This window comes from Aquarana catesbeiana, linkage group LG03 (assembly GCF_042186555.1).
Source record: "Aquarana catesbeiana isolate 2022-GZ linkage group LG03, ASM4218655v1, whole genome shotgun sequence".
In the NCBI taxonomy this organism is placed as follows: Eukaryota; Metazoa; Chordata; class Amphibia; order Anura; family Ranidae; genus Aquarana; species Aquarana catesbeiana.
The window spans coordinates 10,973,376-10,998,918 of NC_133326.1; the positions used below are offsets into that span (position 1 = coordinate 10,973,376).

Below are 25,543 nucleotides of genomic sequence, written 5' to 3' on the forward strand. Positions count from 1 at the left end.
GACTTTGGGGACGCACTAGTGGAAACATAGCCTTAGGCTGCCATGCACCTGCAACTTTCCTGGGGGCTAGCTGCACTAAGCCATAGACTTCTATTATAACTTGCAGGTTCAGGATACTTTCCGAAAGCACACCAAAACTCCTGAATGCAGTTTTGGTGCACTTTTAGGAAGTGCATCGCACCTGCAAGATATAAATAGAAGTCCATGTCAAAGCACAGCCAACATGCAAATGAAAAGGAAACCGATTGTACACTGCAGCTGTAATCCAATAAATAGTCTTTTATTCCTCAAACATGGGACAATAGCGCAGGATAGGTTACAGTTAACGTGTTTCACACGTAGGAGTGCTTAGTCATAACCAAGCACAGCTAACCCCCAGGAAAGGGTAATCCGCAGCACATCAATGTAAAAGCTGCCTTATAGGGGGGCTCAGGACAATAAGGGCTCGTTTACATTTGTAGTTTAGGGGGGGCAGTAAAACCCTATAGTGGAAACATGTTTTTACAACCACTGGTGTAGTGTCAGAGGTCGCAATGGCGTCCTCGCTCCATGTTCCAGGGGGCCCATGTGGCCTCCCTGTCACATTCTATTCTGTAATTGGTGAGGGGCGTCATTATAGAGGAACCGATTCTCTCCATTTTCCTCCTGCAATTGCTGAAATCCAGCTTCCCCTCCTTGCCAGCATTCAGTGGCTGCAGGAGAAAAAAAAAAAAAAAAAGTGACATTCTGAACCATTTCATTGTGGCCCACAACCGGTTACCAATCATTTAAGTGGCCCTAACTTTTCAAGAGGTTGGGCACCCCGATTTACAGGCTAGCTTGTATAGAGCTTAGAATGGGGGTGGGAGCAGGTTTAAAAGGATAAGTTCACCTTTAGAAAAAAAAAAAAAGTGAAGTGCATTTATTATTTTATTTTTGGAGCCTGCCATGCAGGTCTCCAGCAGATCTGCCAGTCTATCTGCTTGCCTGTACGGGTAAGCAGATATAATCTGACAGGAAGCATAAATAAACTACTACAGCGCCATGGTAGTTCATTAAAAACTACAAGCCAACAGCTGAAAAGGCTGCCGGACCTTGTAGTTTTCCATTCACAGGACACTTTTTTTTTTAAATTGTGACAGCTAGCAGGGAGTGAGAAGAAGCCAGCTAGCTGTCAGATTGCGAATTTGGGAGGTGTGGTGGCCAGTCCGTTTGTAACATGTAACGAAAGGTGAACTTATACTTTAGAAAGGGGTTGTAAACCCTGTTTTTTTTTTGTTTTTATAAAATAAAACATGCCTTTACTTACCTGCTCTGTGCAACCATTTTGCACAGAGCAGCCTCGATCCTCTTCTGGGGTGCCCGGTAGCACTCCAGACCCCTCCCTCTTAATTGGGTGCCCCCACTGAAAGCCGCTTTTCATGGGGGCACCCAAGCAGGCTCGCTTAAGTGCCGCTGCCGTGTTAGAAAGCGGGACTCGGCCCCGCCCCCCTTATCGCTGGATTCGATTGCCAGCAGCGGGAGCCGATGGCTCCCAATCAGGAGAGAGACAGCGGCTGGAGCCGCTGTGCTCGTGCACATTGCTGGATCGGATCGTGCTCAGGTAAGAAGAAAAAAAAAAAAAAAAAAGAAAAAAAAAAAAAAAAGGGGGGAGACTGGGGGGGGGGGGGGGGGGGGGAGCTGAAGCACAGAAGGTTTTTCACCTTAATGCATTAAGGCGAAAAACCTTAAGGCTTTACGAACACTTTAAGCTTATATAGCTTTAGACTGGACTTACTTTAAGCCTCCAACAGCATCATTAAATCTGACACTTGCAGGCCTGAATGCCAGCCCCACCCCCCCAACTGCACTCAATGGTTCTTCCCACTACGTCACAACTGTGTCACCAAGTGACAGAGGCCAGTGGAAGGCGCCAGCTTGCGACACTCCTGGAAGTGTTGAAGTACAAAAAAAAAAAAAAAGGACTGAGTACAGTAAATGCCTTGAGACCAAACATCGAAAAACTTACATATTTCTTGGCCTGAAACCTGCTAATGCTGTTAAAAATCATGCTGAGACAGCGAGGTAATAGTCCTCCTTGCCCCGGAGATCCGGTCATAGTGTAAGTCTTTCCACTTCCCGTTACACCATATGTAAAGAGAAGACCTGTAAAACAAACCAGATAGTTTAGAAATCGAGCAGAGCGGTACCCGGGGACAGAGCAGCGCTGAGCCTTGAGCTGTTAACTTATGTTAGGAGACTGTCATCCAGAGAGTTGGTGAAAAATCCCAGAAGGGGTACCTAGAATATACATTCGATCTAAGATGAATAGCCTGTACACCTATCTCAGTGGGAATTATTGATCAGGAAAAAAAGCCCCCTAGAGGAAAGCGCTGGTATCTACCAACAGAGGGTCATTAAACAAGGGCGATTACATCATCCAGGATCTCCATTGTATCTTTATACACTGTTGCCTTACAGCTGTAAGGTGAGAGTCCACCCTGCACTTAGGTGTCACTGCACAAGAAAGAAAAGGACACCCACCTTTATATTTTGCACATTTACTTTACAAACTATTGGTCACGGATTGGTCAAATTGGTGATTGCAGCAGTTACCTTTCGTTTTATTTGTTTACAGCGCAGGAATACCACTTTATCTATTCCGATAGTTTAAAAGGTCAATATACAAGCCTACATGAGCCGAAAGGGCGGAAATGTACCAGAACATACCATTTTTACCACGAAGAAGATCTTCTACCAAGGGCTTCGCAACGACATCAAACAGATCTTTTTGTGTCATCAGCGGTCCAAAAACTTTTTTAAACGAATACTGAGTCTATAAGAAAAGCAGAACATGTAGTTAATCTCCCTAATAAAATCTGACTTTGCACATCAAACACCCAAATATTTCACCCTAAAGCTATCATTTGGATAAGGCTTATTTGTATTTAAACAACTCTTAACCGCTTGCCGACCGATGGCTACAGTGCAGCTCGATAACTCTGGGAGGGCGTACATTGACATCCTCCCAGAATCATGCCCCCCCGGGAATTTCCGTGACCGCCAGGTCCATGGTAAATGGTCACTGACAGCGGCCGTTTACCACGTGATCGCTCCGTCAAATGACAGAGCCATCACTTGTAAACAAATCGACGTCATGTCCGGTTCTTCTCTCCTCTCTGTACAGTGTGAGCAGAGAGGGGAGAGATCAGATGCAGCAGCGCTGTGGGCTGGATGTGTAGTGCCCACAGCGCTGATTTGTGACAATTCCTGCCGCATTCATCCATCCATCCTCAGCCATCCCATCTATCCCCGGCCATACTCAGCAATATACTCTTCCGGCCATACTCAGCCACCCCCATCCATGCCACTAGAATGCTTCACAAAAGTGTAATAGGTAGTCAAATTAGATTTGACATTTATGCCCCTAGAACACCTGCTGGTGCTCCCTGCATGTTGGGCCTCTGTATGTGGCCAGGCTGTGTAAAAGTCTTCCACATGTGGTATCGCCGTACTCAGGAGTAGGAGAATCTATTTTGGGGTGTAATTTTTGGTATGTACATGCTATGTGTTAGAAATATTGCAAAATAGATCACACATTTTTCAAAAACTTAGAAAAATATTACATGTTGAAAAGACTCATTATGCCTCAGATTATACATTGGGTTATTTTCTTCCCAAAATGGGGTCATTTTATGGGAGTTTCCATTGTCCTGGTGCTCCAGGCCTTCAAAAGTGTAAGAGTTAGTCAGGAAATTAGATGTGTAATTTATGCTCCAAGAACGCCTGAAGGTGCTCCCTGCATGTTGTGCCACTGTATAAAAGTCTCACATGTGGTATGGCCATACTCTGTTTTGGGGTGCAATTTGTGCTATGCATATGCTGTGTGTGAGAAAGAACCTAATAATTTTGTGAATGTATCAGTTATGTGAATGGACAGAGTCAGCTGACTCTGTCTATTCACAAAGCAAGGAGGAGGGCGGCGGAACGGAGGGGGACAGAAAAGGAGAGGGGATCGGAGGGGACAGTCACAGCGGAGAGGCACAGAGAAGGAGAGGGGAACGGAGGGGGACAGCGGAGAGGGACAGAGGAAAGGAGGGGACATGGAGGAGGATGCAGTGACAGTCAGCGGTGAGCGATCACCGCTGTGTCACTAAAGCAGCTGAAAGCCGGCGGGGGGGAGAATCTTGTAACTCCCCCACCGCCGATCACAGCTGTCCTCTAGGTATCGGGTGAAGCATCGGGAGCATTTGCCCAAGTACAAGTACTTGGGCAAATGCTCGGTATCGGTGCCGATACTAGTATCGGTACAACACATACATACATATATACACACACACAGGAAAAAAATTACAACTTCAAAAAACTCACCATGCCTCTTACTAAATACATTGGGATGTCTATTTTCCAAAAAGGGGGCATTTGAGGGGGAGGGGGGTATTTGTACTTTCCAGGCTTGTTAGGGTCACAAGAAATTACATAGGCCGTCAGTACTTCAGGTGTGATCAATTTTCAGAGATTGGCACCATAGATTGTGGACTCTATAACTTTCACACAGACCAAATAATATACACCGATTTGAGTTATTATTACCAAAGACATGTAGCAGTATAAATTTGGCCAAAATTTATGAAGAAAAAATACTATATTTGCTATATTTTATAACAGAAACGAGGAAAAAATGCATTTTTTTTCCCCACAGAATTTTCAGTCTTTTTTCTTTTATAGTGCAAAAAATTCAAAACCCAGCGGCGAATACCACCAAAAGAAAGCTCTATTTGTGTGAAAAAAAGGACAAAAATGTCATATTAGGTACAGTGTTGCATGACTGAGTAATTGTCATTTATAATGGGAGAGTACCGAAAACTGAAAATTGGTCTAGTTAGGAAGTGGGTTTAAGTGCCCAGTGGTCAAGATAAGTTAGATAGTAAATTTGTACTACATTAAAAGCAACACATTTAAAGCTTTACTAGAGGTAAATCTGGGATTTTTTACTTACTGTAAAATCTATTTCTCTAAGTTCATTGACAAACAGTGCTTCCTTATTCAGAACCATATGGTTATACCGTCCCCTACAGGAGGGCACAAAGGCAAAAAAAAAAAAAAAAAAAAAAAAAAAAGGGGCAGGGACTTGGCAACGCCTATGGGAAGTCCTAGGTGGTATACACCCCCCCCCCCCCTCTCTGCTATAGGCCTTCAGTTTATTAACAAGCAGTGTCAGAAGTATGAAAACTCCTTAGAGGGGTGGGTGCTGTGTGTCAAACTCAGAAATGGATTTTACGGCAAGTCAAAAATTCCATTTTCTCTTTCGTTCATTGACAGACAGAGCTTCTTTATTCAGAACCATAGGGATGTCCCAAAGCAGTGTCAAAACATGAGGGGTGGGACAGCCAACAAAATTACAGGCCAACCAGGTAACAGGAGCCCCACATGAACAACTGGAGCTCCACATGAACAACAAAAAAGCCTCAACAGGGATAGACCCCCTAGACCGCAGACGCCAAAACCTTGCGGCCAAAAGAGGCATCCGCAGATGCCAGCACATCCACTTTTGTGAAAGCATGCACCGACAAGCAGGTTGCCGCCTTGCAGACTTGCGTCACTGACGCCTGATGACGGAAGGCCCAGGAGGCATGAAGCACCCAAGTAGAGTGCACCTTAACCGGGAAGGGTAGACCCCCGACAGAATAGGCCTGAGTCACCATCTGTCTGATCCATCTAGAAATGGTCGCAGTGGAAGCCCCTTCTTTGGCCTGTCTGCAAGCACAAACAGGGAGTCTGACCTCCGAAAGGACTCCGTGGCATCCAAATACACCCTGATCGCCCAAACTACATCCAGGGCGTGCAAGGCAAATTCCCTCGGATGTTACCTTCCCTGTGTGCCAGGCCGCAACACAATGTCCTCATTCAAATGGAAATCAGAAACAAAAGGGCGAAGAACTACCTAGTCTCTGTGGACCACCAAGTAGGGCGCACGATGGGATAACGCCGGCAATTCCGACACCTTACGAGCAGAAGTTATAGCCACCAAGAAGGCCACCTTCCGAAAGAGTGAGCAGGGGAATTTCACAAATATTTTCAAAAGGAGGCTTCTGTAGAACCGAAAGCTCTAGAATCAAATCCCACGATGGTAGAGGGGACCGCACCAGTGGAGTCATATGTCGAACCCCCTGAATGAAGGCACGCACCAGTGAGTGCGAAGCCAGGGGTCGTTAAATGAAAAAAATAAATAAATAAATCGCCAAGGCTGGCACCTGGCCCTTGATCGTACACAAGGCCAGTTTCTGCTCAATGCCCCGTTGAAGAAAATGCAAAATCTGAGCCACCGAAAAGGGTGAACACCCGCCAACTCACACCATGAAACGTACGCTTTCCAAGTCCGATGACAGATCTTCCTAGAAGAAGACTTTCTAGATTTAAGTATTGTCTGAATTACAGACGCAGGAAAGACTATCCTTCAGCACCTGGCTTTCAACCAGGAAGCTTTGGGATAGCAGATCCTCTAAGAGGCAGCCGCCGGGGGGCATCCACAACCAGGTGCACCAGGTCAGCGTACCAAGACCGATGAGGCCAGTCCGGGGCCACTAGAATGACCAGAATTCCTTCAGCTTTGGACCTGCGTAACAGCTGCAGCAGAAGCTTGAGAGGAGGAAAAGCGTAGATCAGACAATATTGGCCCCACCAGAGGATCCCGAGCCACAAACCTCTGCACCTTTCTGTTGATCCGGAATGCCAACAGATCTACCTCAGGAGTGCCCCAGCGCAGACATATCTGCTGAAACACATCCTGATGAAGGGACCACTCCCCTTGATCCAACACCTGCCGACTGAGGTAATCCGCCTGCCAGTTGTCCACCCCTGGAATGTGGACGGCGGAGATGGCCGGAATAGGGCGCTCTGCCCACTGGAGAATGCCGGCGACTTTTAGGGCTTCTAACACACATTGTCCATCCCTGGCGGCACCGCCGTGGCATTGTCCGACTGAATCTGTCCTGGAAGCTCCTGAAGACGATCCGTCCAATGATCCAGAGTCTGTTCGCCCGGAGTGCCAAGATGTTGATAGGTAGCCTGGACTCTTCTAGCGTCCCTGAGCAGAGCTCAGTCCCAGGACTGGGCGTACCCTCTTTTTTTGGGGACTGTAAAGCGGATTTAAATGGAACCCCTGGAAACGGTACGACACCAGTACGACCACCCTCTGAAGTAACAGGTCTTGCCCCCGGAGGGCTAGCAAGCGATCTGGGGGAAAAAAAAAAAAAAATCACTTTGTGGACCCACATGTCGTTTATCAAAGAGGTCCACAGGCCCGGAAACCAGCGAAGACTTCCCCCACATGGGATGCGGGTGAGGGCGCCCTTTCATAACGAAGGGGCCTTATCTGCGGATCTGGAGAGACCCGCCCTCGGTTTACCTGACCAGGGGGTCGCTTGGAACCTTCCGAAGGCTTGAAAGACTTTGAGCCCTTGTCAGAGGACCCTGAGGGACAAAAAAAAAAAAAAACAAAAAAAAAAAAACAAAAAAAAAAAAACAAACCACCTCCTGTGCGCAGAGAAGGAAGGACCACGCTTGCAACTATGCCCTTTCCTTTTTTAGATTGTAGAAGAAAAGTAATCTTCCCCCTGTGACACTCTTAATGATGTCAGAGTGGTCCCAAACAAACGATCGCCCTGAAAAGGCAAATCATTTAGGGCTTTTTTAGAGTCCTGGTCCGCAGCCCAACAACAATACACGTCAAAGTACCACCGCTGAAACAGACAGCTTAGAAAGCAAGGGAGCTGGGTCCAAAGAGGCATTGCAGACAAACTGCAGCCCCCGGTCCGCCAATTCAGCGAAGGCAGGAGGATACTGTTCACCGTCCAGTTCATGGTGCAACAGCTTTGTCCACTCCGTTAGTGTTTGAGACACCAGGGCAACAGCCAAGACCGGCCAAAGCACCGAACCCGCAATAGTGAACATAGTGCGGCCCAGAGACTCCGCCTTCCCGTCAGCCGGATCTTTAAAGGTGGGAGAGTCTTCAACCGAGAGACCGGGGGATCCACCACAGGTGGAGTTGTCCACTTCTTGAGAAGACTTTCCTCAAAAGGGATAACGCACAGTGAAGCGTTTCGGGACTGCAAAGGGTTTTGGACATTCTTTATAGACAAATTTGTCAAAATATGAGGGATAAGGGAACACTTTTGCCGTGCGAGACGGCTTGTGGGTGCCAAAGGGGACCGGCACTTGCGATGCATCGTCAATTTTCAAAGTTTCCAATAGCGCCTTCTCGTGCGCAGCCACAGAGGAATCATCCTCACTGTCTGAAAAGTCTGGGAGCGCGGCCACAAACCCCTGCAGGGTGGGCCACGTCCACAGTACCCAAATAAGATTCAGGATCTGATGAGATAGATGAAGCAGGTGAAGGCGGGGGCCGCTTCTTGCTAGCCTACCGCCCAAGAGCCACCTCCACCCGGGAAACAAAGGACTCCAGGACCGCTGTCAGTGTGCCAACGAATGGCTGGGACCCAGAGGGACCTGCAGCCTCCAATTGTAGGTCTCACCAGGGGAAAAAAAAAAAAAAAAAAGCCAGGACTAGAGATCCCAGCAGGGAACTAGGTCCTTACTCCTGACTAGGCAGAAAAAAAAAAAAAAAAAAAAAAACCTGAAGGCCTATAGCAGAGAGGAGGGTGTATACCACCTAGGACTGCATAGGCGTAGCAAAGTCTTTTTTTCTGTCTAGTGTCGTAATCCTGTAGGGGGCGGTATAACCCTATGGTTCTGAATAAGGAAGCGCTGTGTCCGTCAATGAACGAAAAAGAAAAAAGTTTTAAATGAAAAAAAAAAAAAAAAAACACCCATAAATGTTATACTTACCTGCTCTATGCAGTGGTTTTGTACCTGATCCTCCTTTTCTCACGTCCCCAGCCAGTGACCTAGGCACCTATTCCCCGTGTGCCCCCTTAGCAAGCCGTTTGTTATGGGGGGCACATAATGTGTGCTCACTCCCGAGCTGTGTGCATTTATGGAGCAGTGTTCCAAAGACACAGCGGGGCTTGGCCCCACCCCACCCCAGCAACCAGGGCCAATGGAAATAGATCCAGCACTGTGCAAGGCTGCATCTCCTCTTCACACAGGACTCTAGAAGCAGGAGCCACTCAAATGCAGCGAGTAGGATGTGGGGGGTGGGGTTAAGTTCCACTGTGTGTCTATGGACACAGATCAGGAGCGAGTGGACACAGTCTGCGCCCCCCCCCTCCCCCTAGCAAAAACGGCTTGCTACGTGGAAGAGGATCAGGGCTGCTATGTGCAATCCCATTATGCAAAATAGGGGAGCATAACAGGTTTATTTTTTTTTAAATTGACTTTAGTAACACTTTAATATGGGGTAACGACATCTCATTTAAGACAGCATAGTAGAAGCAGATTCCCTTTAGACTCTCTCTCTCTGAAACAAACTCCCTTCTGAACAAAGCAGGCAGGGGAGAAGAGGGAGGATTACGTCTGACTTATGTATAAATTGAGCTCTGAAAACAGCTTCTCTCTTCAACAGAAAAATGTGGATGTAACAAACCAATAGTTACCTTTATGTTAAAAAAAAAAAAAAAATTTAAGAATCAGCAGAAAGTTCTCACCTCTTTGTATTCCCCATTCCTGTTGACTTTACAGCCATCTGGTTGGTGTAGTTGCACAGTGGTCTCATTGATGACTTCAATGCAGCACTCCTGGTCAGGCGGACTCAGAGGGCGCACCCTACAGTACACCTGAGGAAGCAAATTTGTGACAAAGTAAGCACAGTGCATGGACCAGAGTACACAACATTATCAGAGCTGCAAATTACTCAATACTACAAAATTCTGTTAAGAAATAAAACTATTGGATGACTACAAACACTCACGAATGCTGTGGCGAGGAGAAATTTATATATATATACACATACACACACACGTAACTTACACCAACTGGATCTTTCTGCTGATTGGACGGCTTCTTGGGAGCGTGCCTCCGTGGAGGTTTGGCTCGGCTACAAAGAAAAAGAACAGAATGTAAAAACACATTTATTAGGCATAAAAAAGGTATGACAACACTACATAAGCTGAAAATGTCACAGACCTCCTGGCGTTTCTTAAAGCGGGGGTCCACCTATTTTTTTTTTTTTTTTTTTTTGAGTTCATTCAAACACTTTTCTTCTCAGCATTACATACTCACATATTGTGTGTAATATGTCCGCCTGTGTCAGATTTCGTCGGAAAGAATAACTTATATTATTCACTGCAGGCGGTTTCCATCTTCATTGTGGGCATTTGAAGCCCACAAGCATTTATTTCCTGGATGTGGTGAATGCTGTGCTCCCAGCATTCACTGCTCATTCCCGCACATGCTCAGTGGCATCCTGAGAAGCCTGAGACTAGCTCCCAGGAGTCTGGGAGAGGCTAGAAACACGCCTACTCCCACGGGAGGAGAACCAGGAAGTGCAAAGAAGAATAGAAAATAAAAGGTAATTGCGGCAATTTAAATTTTTTTAAACGGCATGTCAGCATCTAGGCAAGGAAGAGAATACATACAGATATTGTTCAAAATTTGGGTGGAACCCCGCTTTAAAACTGGACTTTCTCCCCGCAGCCTCATCCAATAATTTTTTTTTTCCTGGGAAGGAAGTACTTTTTTTTTGGTTGTACTCACTTCCACTTCATTCAGGCAGAGGGGTCATCTCCTTGGCCCACCTGCAGCCCCCTGGGATATTACCTTAGACATCCTAGCATGTGAGAATACACAGCAGGGGCCTTGCTGTATTTTTATGCAAAAATGGTAAGGAGGGTGAAGGTCTGCATTAAAATGCAGCTTAAATTTAGGGCTGGGCAAATCCGAGGAGCCAGGTAGCCCAGTGTTTTGTTTTTTTTTTTTTTTTTTTTTTAATTACAGCTGGCTCCTAACTTGGTCAACAAAGAAAAAAAATGCCAACTCCTGGATTGGACAGACTGGCTCCTGAAAAACCTAAAAAAAACAAAACAAAAAAAAAAAAAAAGAAGAAGTGTAAAATCTGGTGTCCTTGTAACTTTCTGTGCACTGAACTACAAAAGTACAGGTTCCTCTTCAGGCCTGGTTTACACCGATGCAACTTGGGTCACATTTCTTCCAATGGTGATGTTGTTCACATCAATGCAGCTGCGATGCGACTTTTTGGAAAGGGTTCTGTGCTACTTTGGTGCGATGCAATTTTGTGATCGCACCAACAACGCATTTGTTGGTCCATTTTTGCCTGCAATTTTTATTGGTTAGGTGGCAGCACCTGTCAGTGTCCTAACAGCCAGCGACTCATCCCTACCATCAGGGAACATGAGTCTTCCCTGACGACAGCAAATAGACAAAAAAGCCAGTATTAAAATGTACAGCATCTCACAAAAGTAAGTACACCCCTCACATTCTTGTAAATCTTCTCATGTGACAACACTGAAGAAATGACACTTGTCTACAATGTAAAGTAGTGAGTGTACAGCTTGTATAACAGTGTAAATTTGATGTCCCCTCAAAATAACTCAACACACAGCCATTAATGTCTAAACCGCTGGCAACAAAAGTCAGTACACCCCTAAGTGAAAATGTCCAAATTGTAGAGCTGCACGATTAATCGTCAAGAATCACGATCGTGATTCCCCCCCCCCCCCCCCCCCCCCCCATTGCGATCTTGACAAAGGGTTTCCCCATCTTTGGTATGCAGAGAATTGTCTCTCTGCCATCAGAAGTCAAAGTCTGGGCAGTCTGCCAAGTTTTAAAATCAGTGGAATGTTAAGTCTAAACATTGTATCAATTTGACTTTTACATCAAAGCAATAGACTTCTGAATGTAAATCAGGAAGTTTAACCACTTAAAGCGGAGTTCCACACAAAAATGGAACTTCCGCTTTTCGGAACCCTCCCCCCCTCCGGTATCACATTTGGCACCTTTCAGGGGGGAGGGGGGTGCAGATACCTGTCTAAGACAGGTATTTGCACCCACTTCCGGCATAGACTCCCATGGGAGTGTATGCCTCTTCCTGTCCCCACCGCGCTGTCTCCTGGGAAACACACAGCTCCCAGGAGAGAGCGGGAACCACTTGGGACGTGCAGCGCGATTCACGCATGCGCAGTAGGGAAGTGAAGCCGCAACGCTTCACTTCCTGATTCCCTCACCTAGGATGGCGGCGGCAGCTGCCGAGAACCGAGTGGGTTCTCGGCGTCGCCTGCCGACATCGCTGGACCCTGGAACAGGTAAGTGGCCATTTATTAAAAGTCAGCAGCTGCAGTATTTGTAGCTGCTGGCTTTTAATATTTTTTTTTTTTTTTTGGCGGTGTGGGTGGACCCCCGCTTTAAAAGAGGAAGTGAACCCTGATGAGTTTACTTCCTCTTTGTTCCCCTGCAAAGATAAAGCACAATGGGCTACTATGCACCATATCGCATACTAGCCCATTATGTGTCACTTAACTGACAAGGGAGCCTGCAATGTCATCACTGTCCCTTCTCCTACGAAACGTCCATCTTCTTTCCGGGTATAGCGGCTCCGACGCTGTGATTGGCCAGAGCCGCGATTACATCACTCCCGTGCATGCGCGCTGGTGCGGCCACTAACGGCATGATCGCCGTTAGACAACGGCGCACTGAGCGTGCCATCTCTATGGCGCGTGTGCCGTAGACATCGGTGTCTGTCTTATGGAAATATCTCCTAAACCGTGTAGGTTTAGGAGATATTTCTTGCACCTACAGGTAAGCCTCGCACTCCTCCACCTTCCGTTTGAGGATGCCCCACAGATGATCAATAGGGTTTAGGTCTGGAGACATGCTTGGCCAGTCCATCACCTTTACCCTCAGCTTCTTTAGCAAGGCAGTGGTCGTCATGGAGGTGTGTTTGGGGTCGTTATGTTGGAATACTGCCCTGCGGTCCAGTCTCTGAAGGGAGGGGATCATGCTCTGCTTCAGTATGTCACAGTACATGTTGGCATTCATGGTTCCCTCAATGATCTGTAGCTCCCCAGTGCCGGTGTCTTGCCGAGAAAGTTGCCCTGGCGGATAAGGACCCCCTGTACTGCGCATGCAGTACAAACTACTATGGTGATGCCAAAAATTGCCAAACAGCTGTGAGTGAACTCTACATCGCGCATGCGCAATTAACATGACATTCTACCAAACTATACCGCACACTCCCGATGCTCATGCTACTCTGCAAGGGGCGGGTCTCTTATTACTGTTATATCGTCTAAGCAAGGGGCGGGTGTATTATTACTGTTAGATCTGTAAGCATCCACCCCTTACATGATATAACAGTAATAATAGACCCGCCCCTTGCAGAGTAGCACGAGCATCGGGAGCGTGCAGCATTGTTTGGTACAATGTCATGTTAATTCCGCATGCGTGGTGTACAGCTCACTCACAGCTCTTTTCGCCTGCTCCATAGTCTTTCATACTGCGCAAGCGCTGCGCCGTACAGGGGGGGGTCCTTATCTGCCGGGCGGATCTTACTTGGCAGAACACCGGCAGCACTCATGCAGCCCCAGACCATGACACTCCCACCACCATGCTTGACTGTAGACAAGACACACTTGTCTTTGTCCTCCTCACCTGGTTGCCGCCACACACGCTTGTCACCATCTGAACCAAATAAGTTTATCTTGGTCTCATCAGACCACAGGACATGGTTCCAGTAATCCATGTCCTTAGTCTGCTTGTCTTCAGCAAACTGTTTGCGGGCTTCTTGTGCATCATCTTTAGAAGAGGCTTCCTTCTGGGACGACAGCCATGCAGACCAATTTGATGCAGTGTGCGGCGTATGGTCTGAGCACTGACAGGCTGACCCCCCCACCCCTACAACCTCTGCAGCAATGCTGGCAGCACTCATACGTCTATTTCCCAAAGACAACCTCTGGATATGACGCTGATTACGTGACCTCAACCTCTTTGGTGGACCATGGCGAGGCCTGTTCTGAGAGGAACCTGTCCTGTTATACCGCTGTATGGTCTTGGCCAGCGTGCTGCAGCTCAGTTTCAGGATCTTTGCAATCTTCTTATAGCCTAGGCCATCTTTATGTAGAGCAACCATTCTTTTTTTTCTGATCCTCAGAGAGTTCTTTGCCATGAGGTGCCATGATGAACTTCCAGTGACCAGTATGAGAGAGTGAGAGCGATAACACCAAATTTAACACACCTGCTCCCCATTCACATCTGAGACCTTGTAACACTAACGAGTCACATGACACCGGGGAGGGAAATAGGATAATTGGGCCCAATCTGGACATTTTCACTTAGTGGTGTAGACATTAATGGCTGTGTGTTGAGTTATTTTGAGGGGACAGCAAATTTAGGGCTCATTTACACTTGCTTTGGCTTCAACACACATGAACGGCTAGTTTACACTTGCTTCAAAACAAGGCTTTGGATAAGCTTTGTTAAAGCTCTCTGAATGCTGTCACTAAATAAAATGGTTAGCTTACAGTCCTGTTTACACTTGCTTTTGCTTCAAAGATTATACCCCATATAGCTTCAGTGGTGCTTCAAAACCTCCATAGAAGTCTATGGCGAATCCCCACCGAAGCACCAAGTAAAAGCAAGGTGTAAACAGCACTGTAAGCTAACCATTTTACTTAGTGACAGGAGCTTCGACTGGCGTTCAGACACTGCCACTGCACATATACGGCTGGGTGGAAGCTTCCTCCTGAGTTCAGGCACGTCCTTCAGAAGGAGAGGGATCGCACCCACGCGCGATCCCGATGCGCTCGGGTCACCCGGATACGGAGCATCACAGATCGGCAGGAGGGCTCTGCGATTGGACACAGCGATCATGTGATCAGGATGGACAATCACAGCCATAATGTGACGTAAAAGCTGGTTGCTAGGCGATCAGCTCTATTCTCACACGGAAGTTGTCAGAGAGGCAGATCACACAAGCCAAATTATACATTTAATCGGTACAGAATACATTTGGCCCAACTATGACATCATGGAAAATGCCAACAGTGTCCCACCTCTGTACAAGACCTCTGGGTGTCTGTACTACACTTCCTACCATGAGGCCTTGCAACTTGTTGTTCACATGTCATTTTTCAAACACAGGAACAATGGGGGGGGGGGGGGATTTATCCTTCCCCTCTACACACCCATCGCCTGTACATTCCTGTGCAGAGAACGGAACGCTGCTTATCAAAACAAATACCGACATACCTCCATCCACAGAACACAGCGCTGTGTGTATGGAAGTCTTTATCACAGATCTGGACATCGTCTCACAACTCCCAACCACCGACTGTACACTGGGGAGACATCGACTGCAAGTGTCTAGATCAGGGGTTCCCAAGCTCTCTAGTGCCGTGACCCCTTGATAAAAACCCCCCCAAGTTGTGGGGACCCCTAACAGTAGAATTATTTTCATTGGTCATTTCATTGCTGTAATTTTGTGACTGTTATGAATCGAAATATAAAATATCTGATATGCAGGATGTATTTTCATTCCTACAAAATGTAACATCTTAAAGCGTAGTGATTAATCACAAAAACAATCTGTAATATACAGCGCAAAATATTTATTTAACCCTTTCATGACTAAGCCTAGTTTTGAAATTTGGTGTTTACAAGTTAAAATCCGTATTTTTTGCTAGAAAATTACTTAGAACCCCCAAACTATATATATATATATATATATATATATATATATACATACACACACACATATACATATATACACACACACACACACACATATATATACACACATACACACACACACACTTTTTTTTTTATTAGCAGAGAATAAAATGGCGATTGTTGCAATATTTTATATCACACGGTATTTGTGCAGCGGTGTTTTAAAACGCAAATTTTTGGAAAAGGAACACTTTTATGAATTTTAAAAAATCCAAACAGTAAAGTTACCAATTTTTTTTTTGTATAATGTGAAAGATGTTACGCCGAGTAAATAGATACCAAACACGTCACGCTTTATAATTGCATGCACTCGTGGAATGGCGACAAACTACGGTACCTAAGAATTTCCATAGGCGACTCTTTAAATTTTTTTTTTTTTTTTTTTTTTTACGGTTACCAGGTTAGAGTTACAGAGGAGGTCTAGTGCTAGAATTATTGCTCTCGCTCTGACGATCGCGGCGATACCTCACATGTGCGATTTGAACACCGTTTACATATGCGTGCGCGACTTCCGTATGCGTTTTCTTTGCTGCGCGGGGACGGGGGCGCTTTAAAAAATTTTTTCTCTCTTATTTTATTTATTTTTATATTTATAAATTGTGTTTAAAAAAAAAAAAAACAAAAAAAAAAACACTATGTTTTTGATGACTTTTATTGCTGTCACATCCCTTGTGACAGTAACAGGTGGTGACAGGTACTCTTTTAGACCCCCCGATCCCTCCTTTGCACTTCATAGTATTCAGATCGCCGAAAAACGGCGATTCTGAATACTGTATTTTTTTTTTTTTTTTTTAAACTGGCGCCATTGGCAGCCGAGTAAACGGGAAGTGACGTCATTACATAGTTACATATAGTTACATAGTAGGTGAGGTTGAAAAAAGACACACGTCCATCAAGTCCAACCTATGTGTGTGATTATATGTCAGTATTACATTACATATCCCTGTATGTTGCGGTCATTCAGGTGATTATCTAATAGTTTCTTGAAGCTATCAATGCTCCCCGCTGAGTCCACCGCCTGTGGAAGGGAATTCCACATCCTTACCGCTCTTACAGTAAAGCACCCTCTACGTAGTTTAAGGTTAAACCTCTTTTCTTCTAATTGTAATGAGTGGCCGCGAGTCTTATTAAACTCTCTTCTGCGAAAAAGTTTTCTCCCTATTGTGGGGTCACCAGTACGGTATTTGTAAATTGAAATCATATCCCCTCTCAAGTGTCTCTTCTCCAGAGAGAATAAGTTCAGTGCTCGCAACCTTTCCTCATAACTAAGATCCTCCAGACCCTTTATTAGCTTTGTTGCCCTTCTTTGTACTCGCTCCATTTCCAGTACATCCTTCCTGAGGACTGGTGCCCAGAACTGGACAGCATACTCTAGGTGCGGCCGGACCAGAGTCTTGTAGAGTGGGAGAATTATCGTTTTATCTTTGGAGTTGATCCCCTTTTTAATGCCAATATTCTGTTTGCCTTATTAGCAGCAGCTTGGCATTGCATGCCATTGCTGAGCCTATCATCTACTAGGACCCCCAGGTCCTTTTTCATGACGTAGCTTCTGCGTTTACAATTGGAAGGCTGGAACGAAGCCGCCCACGGCTTCGTTCCAGCCCGCCCCCAGCGGCAGCCGATTGGTCACCGGGCCTCCCGATCGAATGGGAGGCCCGGTAAGAGCGGTTGGGGGGGGGGGGGTGTGTCCCCTTCCGCTCCTCCGGTATAACAGCTGAGTGGCTGTTAGCCACATCGGTTGTTGTACTCGGATAGCCGATCGCCCGCTCTAAATAACGTTACCGGGATGATGCCTGCAGCTGCGGGCATCATCCCGGTATAACCCCGGAAAGCTGAGTACGTACATCTGCGTACGCTCGTGGGAAGGGGATAAGTTACAAATGAATAAAATGCCCCACCGAGAGACCGGGTAAGTGCCGGGCGGTGGGGCACAGTTGCGGCAATTGATGGCCACAGTGGCGGCATTGATGTACAAAAATGCTATCTCTGACTTACCAAATCACTGGTGTTCCCTCAGAATCAGCAAGCCATCTGTGTTAACCAGAAAATACGTTTCGTCGCTGCCATCTTGGTAGACTCGTCCTCAGCAGGCGGACTTCGGTGGGTGTAAAAAGATGTCCACTTGCCGTCTTCTAAGTGTAGCCTCACTGTGGACGAGAGTACCAAGATGGCGCTGACGGAACGTCACTTCTGTGTGGTCTCTCCTCTCCCGGGAGGGACATCCCGCTGGCCGAGACGGACAGACTCCGGCGTAACACAGTAACTTCTGGTCCGTCTCGGCCAGCATTCGCGACCCCCTGGCAAATCGGCAATCGACCCCCCAGGTTGAGAAGCGCTGGTCTAGAGGATACGGAGCTCCGCCCTCCTCCTGAAATTCTTTTATAAATAGTTAATGGATACCCAGAATTTTCACAGCATTTTCCAGATTCTTTACCAAGTCCTTTCCTGAGGTGTGAACACACCACGACCTTTGAGCCAGACAGACACACAGCAGACAAAACACCTTTACTTTACGATGCATTATTTATGCTTACAAAGAGAAGCAATCCTAAAAAGGACAAAGGTTATTTTGATTGCCATGATTAGAAGACAACCCTGGTCTGATACTGGAAATGTTCCTTCTTTTGTCTGACCCTCGGAGTGATACTTGCAGGCAAACGAACCGGCCTACACTCCACACAAGATCAGCGGAAGACAAGAAAACAGAGGAAATCGCCAAAGGCCAGCCATATACGGTTTGAATCTCGGTTGGTTCAGCAGGAAACGGCAAAGATTCGAACCATTAACGGGCATGCTGAATGTACCAAGTTGATCGATCAAATTGAGTACAACCAGCCTGCCAGATTCTCTTACGATTATCGCTAGCGGCTGCTAAAGCCGGGTCGGGGAAAAAGAAAAAAAAAAAAAAAAGTTTTAAAAATCTTCTAGGAGATAAAACCCTCCACTGTTAGTACAGGAGATTACAGAGCAAGCGTAGAGAAATCAGACTCATCCGAATTAAAACAGCATTACGTCCAAAAACGTAACATATTGCAGCTTAGCAATGATTAGATGTGGTGGCCGCATTCGTTTTATTTTGTTTTCACCTGGCAATCCTGCCTGCAAGTCTTATTTTAACTTCCTTTAGCTGTCCAGCAAAAATGCCAGAGGGCCGGGGACAAATCGGACCCCAAATTACACTTTTTGGGGACCAGTGACATTACATTGATCAGTGCTTTAAAAAAAAAAAAAAAAAAAAAAATGCACTGATCAATGTAAAAGTTACACTGGCAAGGAAGGCGTTAACACTAGGGGGAGCAATCAAGGGGTCAAGTATGTTCCCTCAGCGTGTTCTAACTGTAGGGGGGGGGGGGGGAGATGGGCTTACTGAAACATGACAGATCACTGCTCCCGACCACCGGGAACAGATCTGTTATGTCACTAAACAGAACAGGGAAATGCCTTGTTTACATAGGCAGTTCCCCGCTCTGCCTCTCCTCACCGCGGACAGACATAGAGTCTGAGGGACCCGTGGGCACGCTCCCGCTATCCTGCTTTTTGCGGATACGTCAGCTCCTGCCCAATCTCCAGTGCAACAGCAGGCGAGGGATCTTTCCCCCACACCCGCTGTCACAATTGGGAGAAAAAAAAAAAAAAAAAAAAACACACACACACACACACACACACACACACACAGCATGGTGCTGTGCAGGACTCCGCCCACGTCATTGAGTTTGCTGTGAATGAATAGACTACAAGTACCGTCATCCACGGCTGCAGGCGGCTTGTAGTTCTAAATGACCTGCGAGGTCCCTGAGGAGCTCTTCCTAGATTATTCACAAGTCCTGCAGCTTGTAAACAGTCGGCCCGTATTGGAGGTACAGGCACAAAGCTGCAGGGCTCGTCTGCAGCAGCCTGACTTTGCACCCCTTGATCACATGTACAATGCTTTGCAGGCTCCTGCATGAAAAAAAATAAATGCACATTTTTTTTTTTCCGCCTGCAAAAGTAGGTGCATTTATTACTTTTTCTTAAAAGGTGAACTTAGCCTTTAAATTAAACAGATAGTGAGCAACTCTGCAAATAAACATCCGCCCCACCCCCTGTATAATAAGGAGGTCATTCCTGGACTAGAAACCAACAGTACATTGAGGAGAGAGAAGAAGGACAGCGCCCCCTACAAAGGTCTCCAGCTTTACAACCATCACATGAGAAGCAACAAAACTGGAGGAACTCAATCAGGTCCTGAAGACACAAAAGTGTGAGATGGGGGGGGGGGGGGGGGGGTCATGCAGTTTGAATGAACTGATAGGTCTAGATGTGTCAGGAAATGTTCTTGGAAAGGGAAAAGACAAAAAACAATTCTATGCAAAGCAGCATTTAGCTCAATATCCCTGGTTTGGGGGGGTTCTCTATAGACATGTATATGAAGGGTAACGGCACGCTTATTTACACAGCAAACCAACATTAGGTCTGATAATGGCCCTTTGTGACCAAATCCAATGCAATGTGAATACAATGCTATCCCTGCTATTGTTTGCATTAACATTATGTAAGTGGTGATCACCCATCAAAGGGAAGTTTTTCTCTTTTCCTGCTTTGTGGCAGAACCTCACAACATTCACCTACACACCACAAATCTCATCCACTGTTCAGATCGCCACACTCCACATTTAATCGGTGCATATACCTTTTAAAACATTGAGAATTTACAAGTGTTCGCTCACCTTTTCAGGATAAAATGAAAAAGGTGAAATCCTCAAAAAACACCAAAAGCATGTCGGTAAGTGGCCCCACATGCACACCGTCCTCTCACATTAGTGGCTGCGTCTATGGAGAAGCTGGGCCCTAATAAGCTTCAATGGACAGCCTGCAAGCAGCACCCAGAATTTGCGCTCAGCCCATTCACGCTATGCGGGCATCATCCTCTAATACACGGGGTGCTCAATCTGTGGCCCTCCGGCTGTTGCAGAACTTCCAGTCTTTTAGTTCTGCAACAGCTGGAGGGCCACAGGTTGACCACCCATCCTCCAATATAGGGGTCTCTTAACTTTTTACTTTGAGGGCCACATCAAATATATTACACAAATTCAAGGGAAAAAAAAAAAAAAAAAAATCAGTTATTGATAAATGAATCCACAGCAGCAAAAAAAGGATAGAATTTGACAGGAGGCAGCTGGCAGTGGTGCAGGATGATTCTCCTGATGCATACTTTGCAGATCCCGGCTCTAATACAAATGAACCCGGCTACTCTAACATCCAGAGTCTATCGCATCAATTCTTTATTGGCTACATGCTAGAGCTGCACGATTCTGGCTAAAATGAGAATCACGATTTTTTTGCTTAGAGGATAGATCACGATTCTCGCGGCGTAACATCATCTTTCACATTAAAACAAAAAAAAATTGCGCTAACTTTACTGTTTCTTTTTTTTTTTTTATTTATTGAAGTGTATTTTTTCCCAAAAAATTGCATTTGAAAGACCGCTGGGCAAATACAGTGCGACATAAAATATTGCAGCAATTGCCATTTTATTCCATATTAGAAAATTATATATATATATATATATATATATATATATATATATATATATATATATATATATTTTATCTCTAATGTTTGGGGGTTCCAAGTAATTTTTTTTAGCAAAAAATATTGATTTTAACTTAAGAAAGAAGTGTCAGAAAAAGATTTAGACTTTAAGTGGTTAAACTTCCTGCATTTACACGTTGTTTAAAGCTTGGCAGACTGCCCAGGTTATTTGTTTACACAGAGAAGTTTATCCCTTTGATCTAAGAAGGAAGTTAGATACAATGTTTCAAGTTCTAAACTTGGCAGACTGCCTGGATGTTTTCTTTTGACAGCTGAGTGAGCAGATAATCTCTCCACTTGTTTATATGAAAGAATCGTCAAACTCAGCAGGAGAGATCGTCAGGGGAGGTGAATCGAGATCACGATTTTTTAACGATTAATTGTGCAGCTCTACTACATGCCAGGATAAACGCAGTAACACGTTTCGGCTGAAGCCTGAGGCGGGCTCCAATGGAGAATCTCTCTGCTGATCACCGTTGATCTGGCTGGTCTGTATTCTCCACTTACAGTCAGCTCCATAAATATTGGGACAGCGACACAATTCTCATCTCTTTTGGCTCTAGACACCACAATGGATTTGAAATGAAATGAACAAGATGTGCTTTAACCAGTTCAGATCCGCGGTATAGCCGAATGCCGGCTACAGTGCGGACCTGCTTTGCCGGGACTAAGTCTATTGACGTAGTCCTGTGCACGAGCGGCCTGCGCGCCCCCTGCAGGGCGCACGCGGCGCGCTCTGTGAACAGCGAGTCTATGAGATCCCGACCCCTTACCACGTGATCAGCTGTCAGCCAATGACAGCTGATCATGTGATGTCAACAGAGGCGGTAATCAGCTATTTTTTCACCTTGCCGGCGGCTGTGAGAGGGACATCAGTCCCGATCACGGCAAGCTGCCGCAAGATCATCAGTGCCCCCTTGCCGGTGCCACCTAGAAATAGGCAACAGTGCTGCCTACCAGTGCCACCCATCAGCGCCACCTACCAGTGCCCATCCATGCCGCTTAACTGTCCCCATCAGTGCAGCCTATCAGTGCCCACCAGTGCAGCCTCATATGAGCGCATATCAATGAAGGAGAAAAATTACAGTTTGCAAAATTTTATAACAAACTATTAAAACATGATTTTTTTTTTTTTTTTTTCAACATTTTCCAGCTTTTTTGTTTAGCAAAAAATAAAAATCCCAGCGGTGATTAAATCCCACCAAAAGAAAGCTCTATTTGTGGGGAAAAAAAAAAAAAAGATAAAAATTTCATGTGTACAGTGTTGTATGACCGCGCAATTGTCATTCAAAGTGTGAGCGCTAAAAGCTGAAAATTGGTCTGGGCAGGAGGGGGTTTAAGTGCCCAGTAAGCAAGAGATTAACTGCAGACTTTCAGCTTTAATCTGAGGGTATTTACATCCAAATCAGGTGAACGGTGTAGGAATTGCAACAGTTTGTATATGTGCCTCCCACTTTTTAGGGGACCAAAAGTAATGGGACAATTGGCGTCTCAGCTGTTCCATGGCCAAGTGTGTGTTATTCCCTCATTATCCCATTTACAAGGAGCAGATAAAAAGGTCCAGAGTTCATTTCAAGTGTGCTATTTGCATTTGGAATCTGTTGTTGTCAACTCTCAATATGAGATCCAAAGAGCTGTCACTATCAGTGAAGCAAGCCACCATTAGGCTGAAAAAACAAAACAAACCCATTAGAGAGATAGCAAAAACATTAGGTGTGGCCAAATTAACTGTTTGGAACATCCTTAAAAAGAAAGAACGCACCGGTGAGCTCAGCAACACCAAAAGACCCGGAAGACCACGGAAAACAACTGTGGTGGATGACCGAAGAATTCTTTCCCCGGTGAAGAAAACACCCTTCACAACAGTTGGCCAGATGAAGAACACTCTCCAGGAGGTAGGTGTATGTGTGTCAAAGTCAACAATCAAGAGAAGACTTCACCAGAGTGAATACAGAGGGTTCACCACAAGATGTAAACCATTGGTGAGCCTCAAAACCAGGAAGGCCAGATTAGAGTTTGCCAAACAACATCTAAAAAAGCCTTCACAGTTCTGGAACAACATCCTATGGGCAGATGAGACCAAGATCAACTTGTACCAGAGTGATGGGAAGAGAAGAGTATGGAGAAGGAAAGGAACTGCTCATGATCCAAAGCATACCACCTCATCAGTGAAGCATGGTGGTGGTAGTGTCCTGGCGTGGGCATGTATGGCTGCCAATGGAACTGGTTCTCTTGTATTTATTGATGATGTGACTGCTGACAAAAGCAGCAGGATGAATTCTGAAGTGTTTCGGGCAATATTATCTGCTCATATTTAGCAAAATTCTTCAGAATTCATTGGACGGCGCTTCACAGTGCAGATGGACAATGACCCGAAGAATACTGTGAAAGCAACCAAAGAGTTTTTTAAGGGAAAGAAGTGGAATGTTATGCAATGGCCAAGTCAATCACCTGACCTGAATCCGATTGAGCATGCATTTCACTTGCTGAAGACAAAACTGAAGGGAAAATGCCCCAAGAACAAGCAGGAACTGAAGACAGTTGCAGTAGAGGCCTGGCAGAGCATCACCAGGGATGAAACCCAACGTCTGGTGATGTCTATGTGTTCCAGACTTCAGGCTGTAATTGACTGCAAAGGATTTGCAACCAAGTATTAAAAAGTGAAAGTTTGATGGATGATTGTTAATCTGTCCCATTACTTTTGGTCCCTTAAAAAGTGGGAGGCACATATACAAACTGTTGTAATTCCTACACCGTTCACCTGATTTGGATGAAAATACCCTCAAATTAAAGCTGAACGTCTGCAGTTAAAGCACATCTTGTTCGTTTCATTTCACATCCATTGTGGTGGTGTATAGAGCCAAAAAGATTAGAATGGTGTCGGTGTCCCAATATTTATGGACCCGACTGTATGCAGAGCGGAGGTACACAGCCTGCTCTCCTCTATGGGCGGTTGAATGTAAACAGACCGTCTGTCTATTTACACCCAACTGACATTCGATCTGCCAGACAGAAGGGAAGACGGATCTCCATCTGTTTTTTTTTTTAGCAGAGATCGGATGTCGGGAGGTATAAAGTGACATGTCAGTGTACACCGACCGCTCTATAGAGGAGATTGGAGGGTCGGAAATACTGACAGGCGGACCCAATCGGTCTGCTAGTGTGAGACCCGACTCAAATGCATCATCGCCTGTATGAATGAGGCCCAAAACATCACCAGAGGCTGTCACAGCATAATGCAAGCAATGGTGAGCGCTCATTGGTCAATCCCGGCCACATGACAGCACTGAATCCCTTTTGGAAACTCCTTTCTCTTGGGACAGTATCCTGGAACAAAGCACAGGTTCTCATTTGTCAGAGCAGTCATGTGACCCCCCCGTGCGGACCAATAAGCACCCACCGTTGCTAGCAATATATTGCTATACAGCCTGCAGAGCGGTTATAATGGCTGGAGAGGGCGGTGACACCCGGGGACCATATTAAAAGGGGGCGGAGAGATCGTTCACCAAGAATTTCAGGACTGTTTACTAAAAGAATTCCCATGAAGTCATGTGTTCGAATTTGCACTTCTGCACCAATCAATGGCGTCGCTGCCCCTCCCTTCCACCTCACCCAACCAGAGAATGCCCTGTTTTCATTGAATAAAATACAGTGTTCTATGAATGGTGGCCGTGCCATGTGAGCGCCCCCCTGTGGTCAGTGTGAAGAGGAGAAGCTGCCTGAGGAGGTCTCTCCTCCAACAGAGCATGCTGGGACTTGTACCCCTTCCCAAACGATGGGGCACGCCGGCACTTGTACCCCTTCCCAAACGATGGGGCACGCCGGCACTTGTACCCCTTCCCAAACGATGGGGCACGCCGGCACTTGTACCCCTTCCCAAACGATGGGGCACGCCGGCACTTGTACCCCTTCCCAAACGATGGGGCACGCCGGCACTTGTACCCCTTCCCAAACGATGGGGCACGCCGGCACTTGTACCCCTTCCCAAACAATGGGGCACGCCGGCACTTGTACCCCTTCCCAAACGATGGGGCACGCCGGCACTTGTACCCCTTCCCAAACGATGGGGCACGCCGGCACTTGTACCCCTTCCCAAACGATGGGGCATGCCGGGACTTGTACCCCTTCCCAAACGATGGGGCACGCCGGGACTTGTACCCCTTCCCAAACGATGGGGCACGCCGGGACTTGTACCCCTTCCCAAACGATGGGGCACGCCCGGACTTGTACCCCTTCCCAAACGATGGGGCACGCCGGGACTTGTACCCCTTCCCAAACGATGGGGCATGCTGGGACTTGTAGTCCCCCCCTCCTCAGACAGGGCACGCTGGCACTTGTACCCCTTCCCAAACGATGGGGCACGCCGGCACTTGTA

General features: G+C 46.2%; 1 protein-coding gene across 1 annotated transcript in view; it reads right to left on the minus strand.

The window, feature by feature from the left end:
• Positions 1 to 25,543, minus strand: part of KIF23 (kinesin family member 23) — a gene marked incomplete in the record, with an annotated part of 58,169 nt that overhangs the window by 31,333 nt on the left and 1,293 nt on the right. The window contains 4 exon segments of the mRNA XM_073618263.1: positions 1,988 to 2,124; positions 2,689 to 2,794; positions 9,564 to 9,692; positions 9,886 to 9,952. Of these exon segments, the coding sequence (XP_073474364.1) occupies positions 1,988 to 2,124; positions 2,689 to 2,794; positions 9,564 to 9,692; positions 9,886 to 9,952 (439 nt within the window).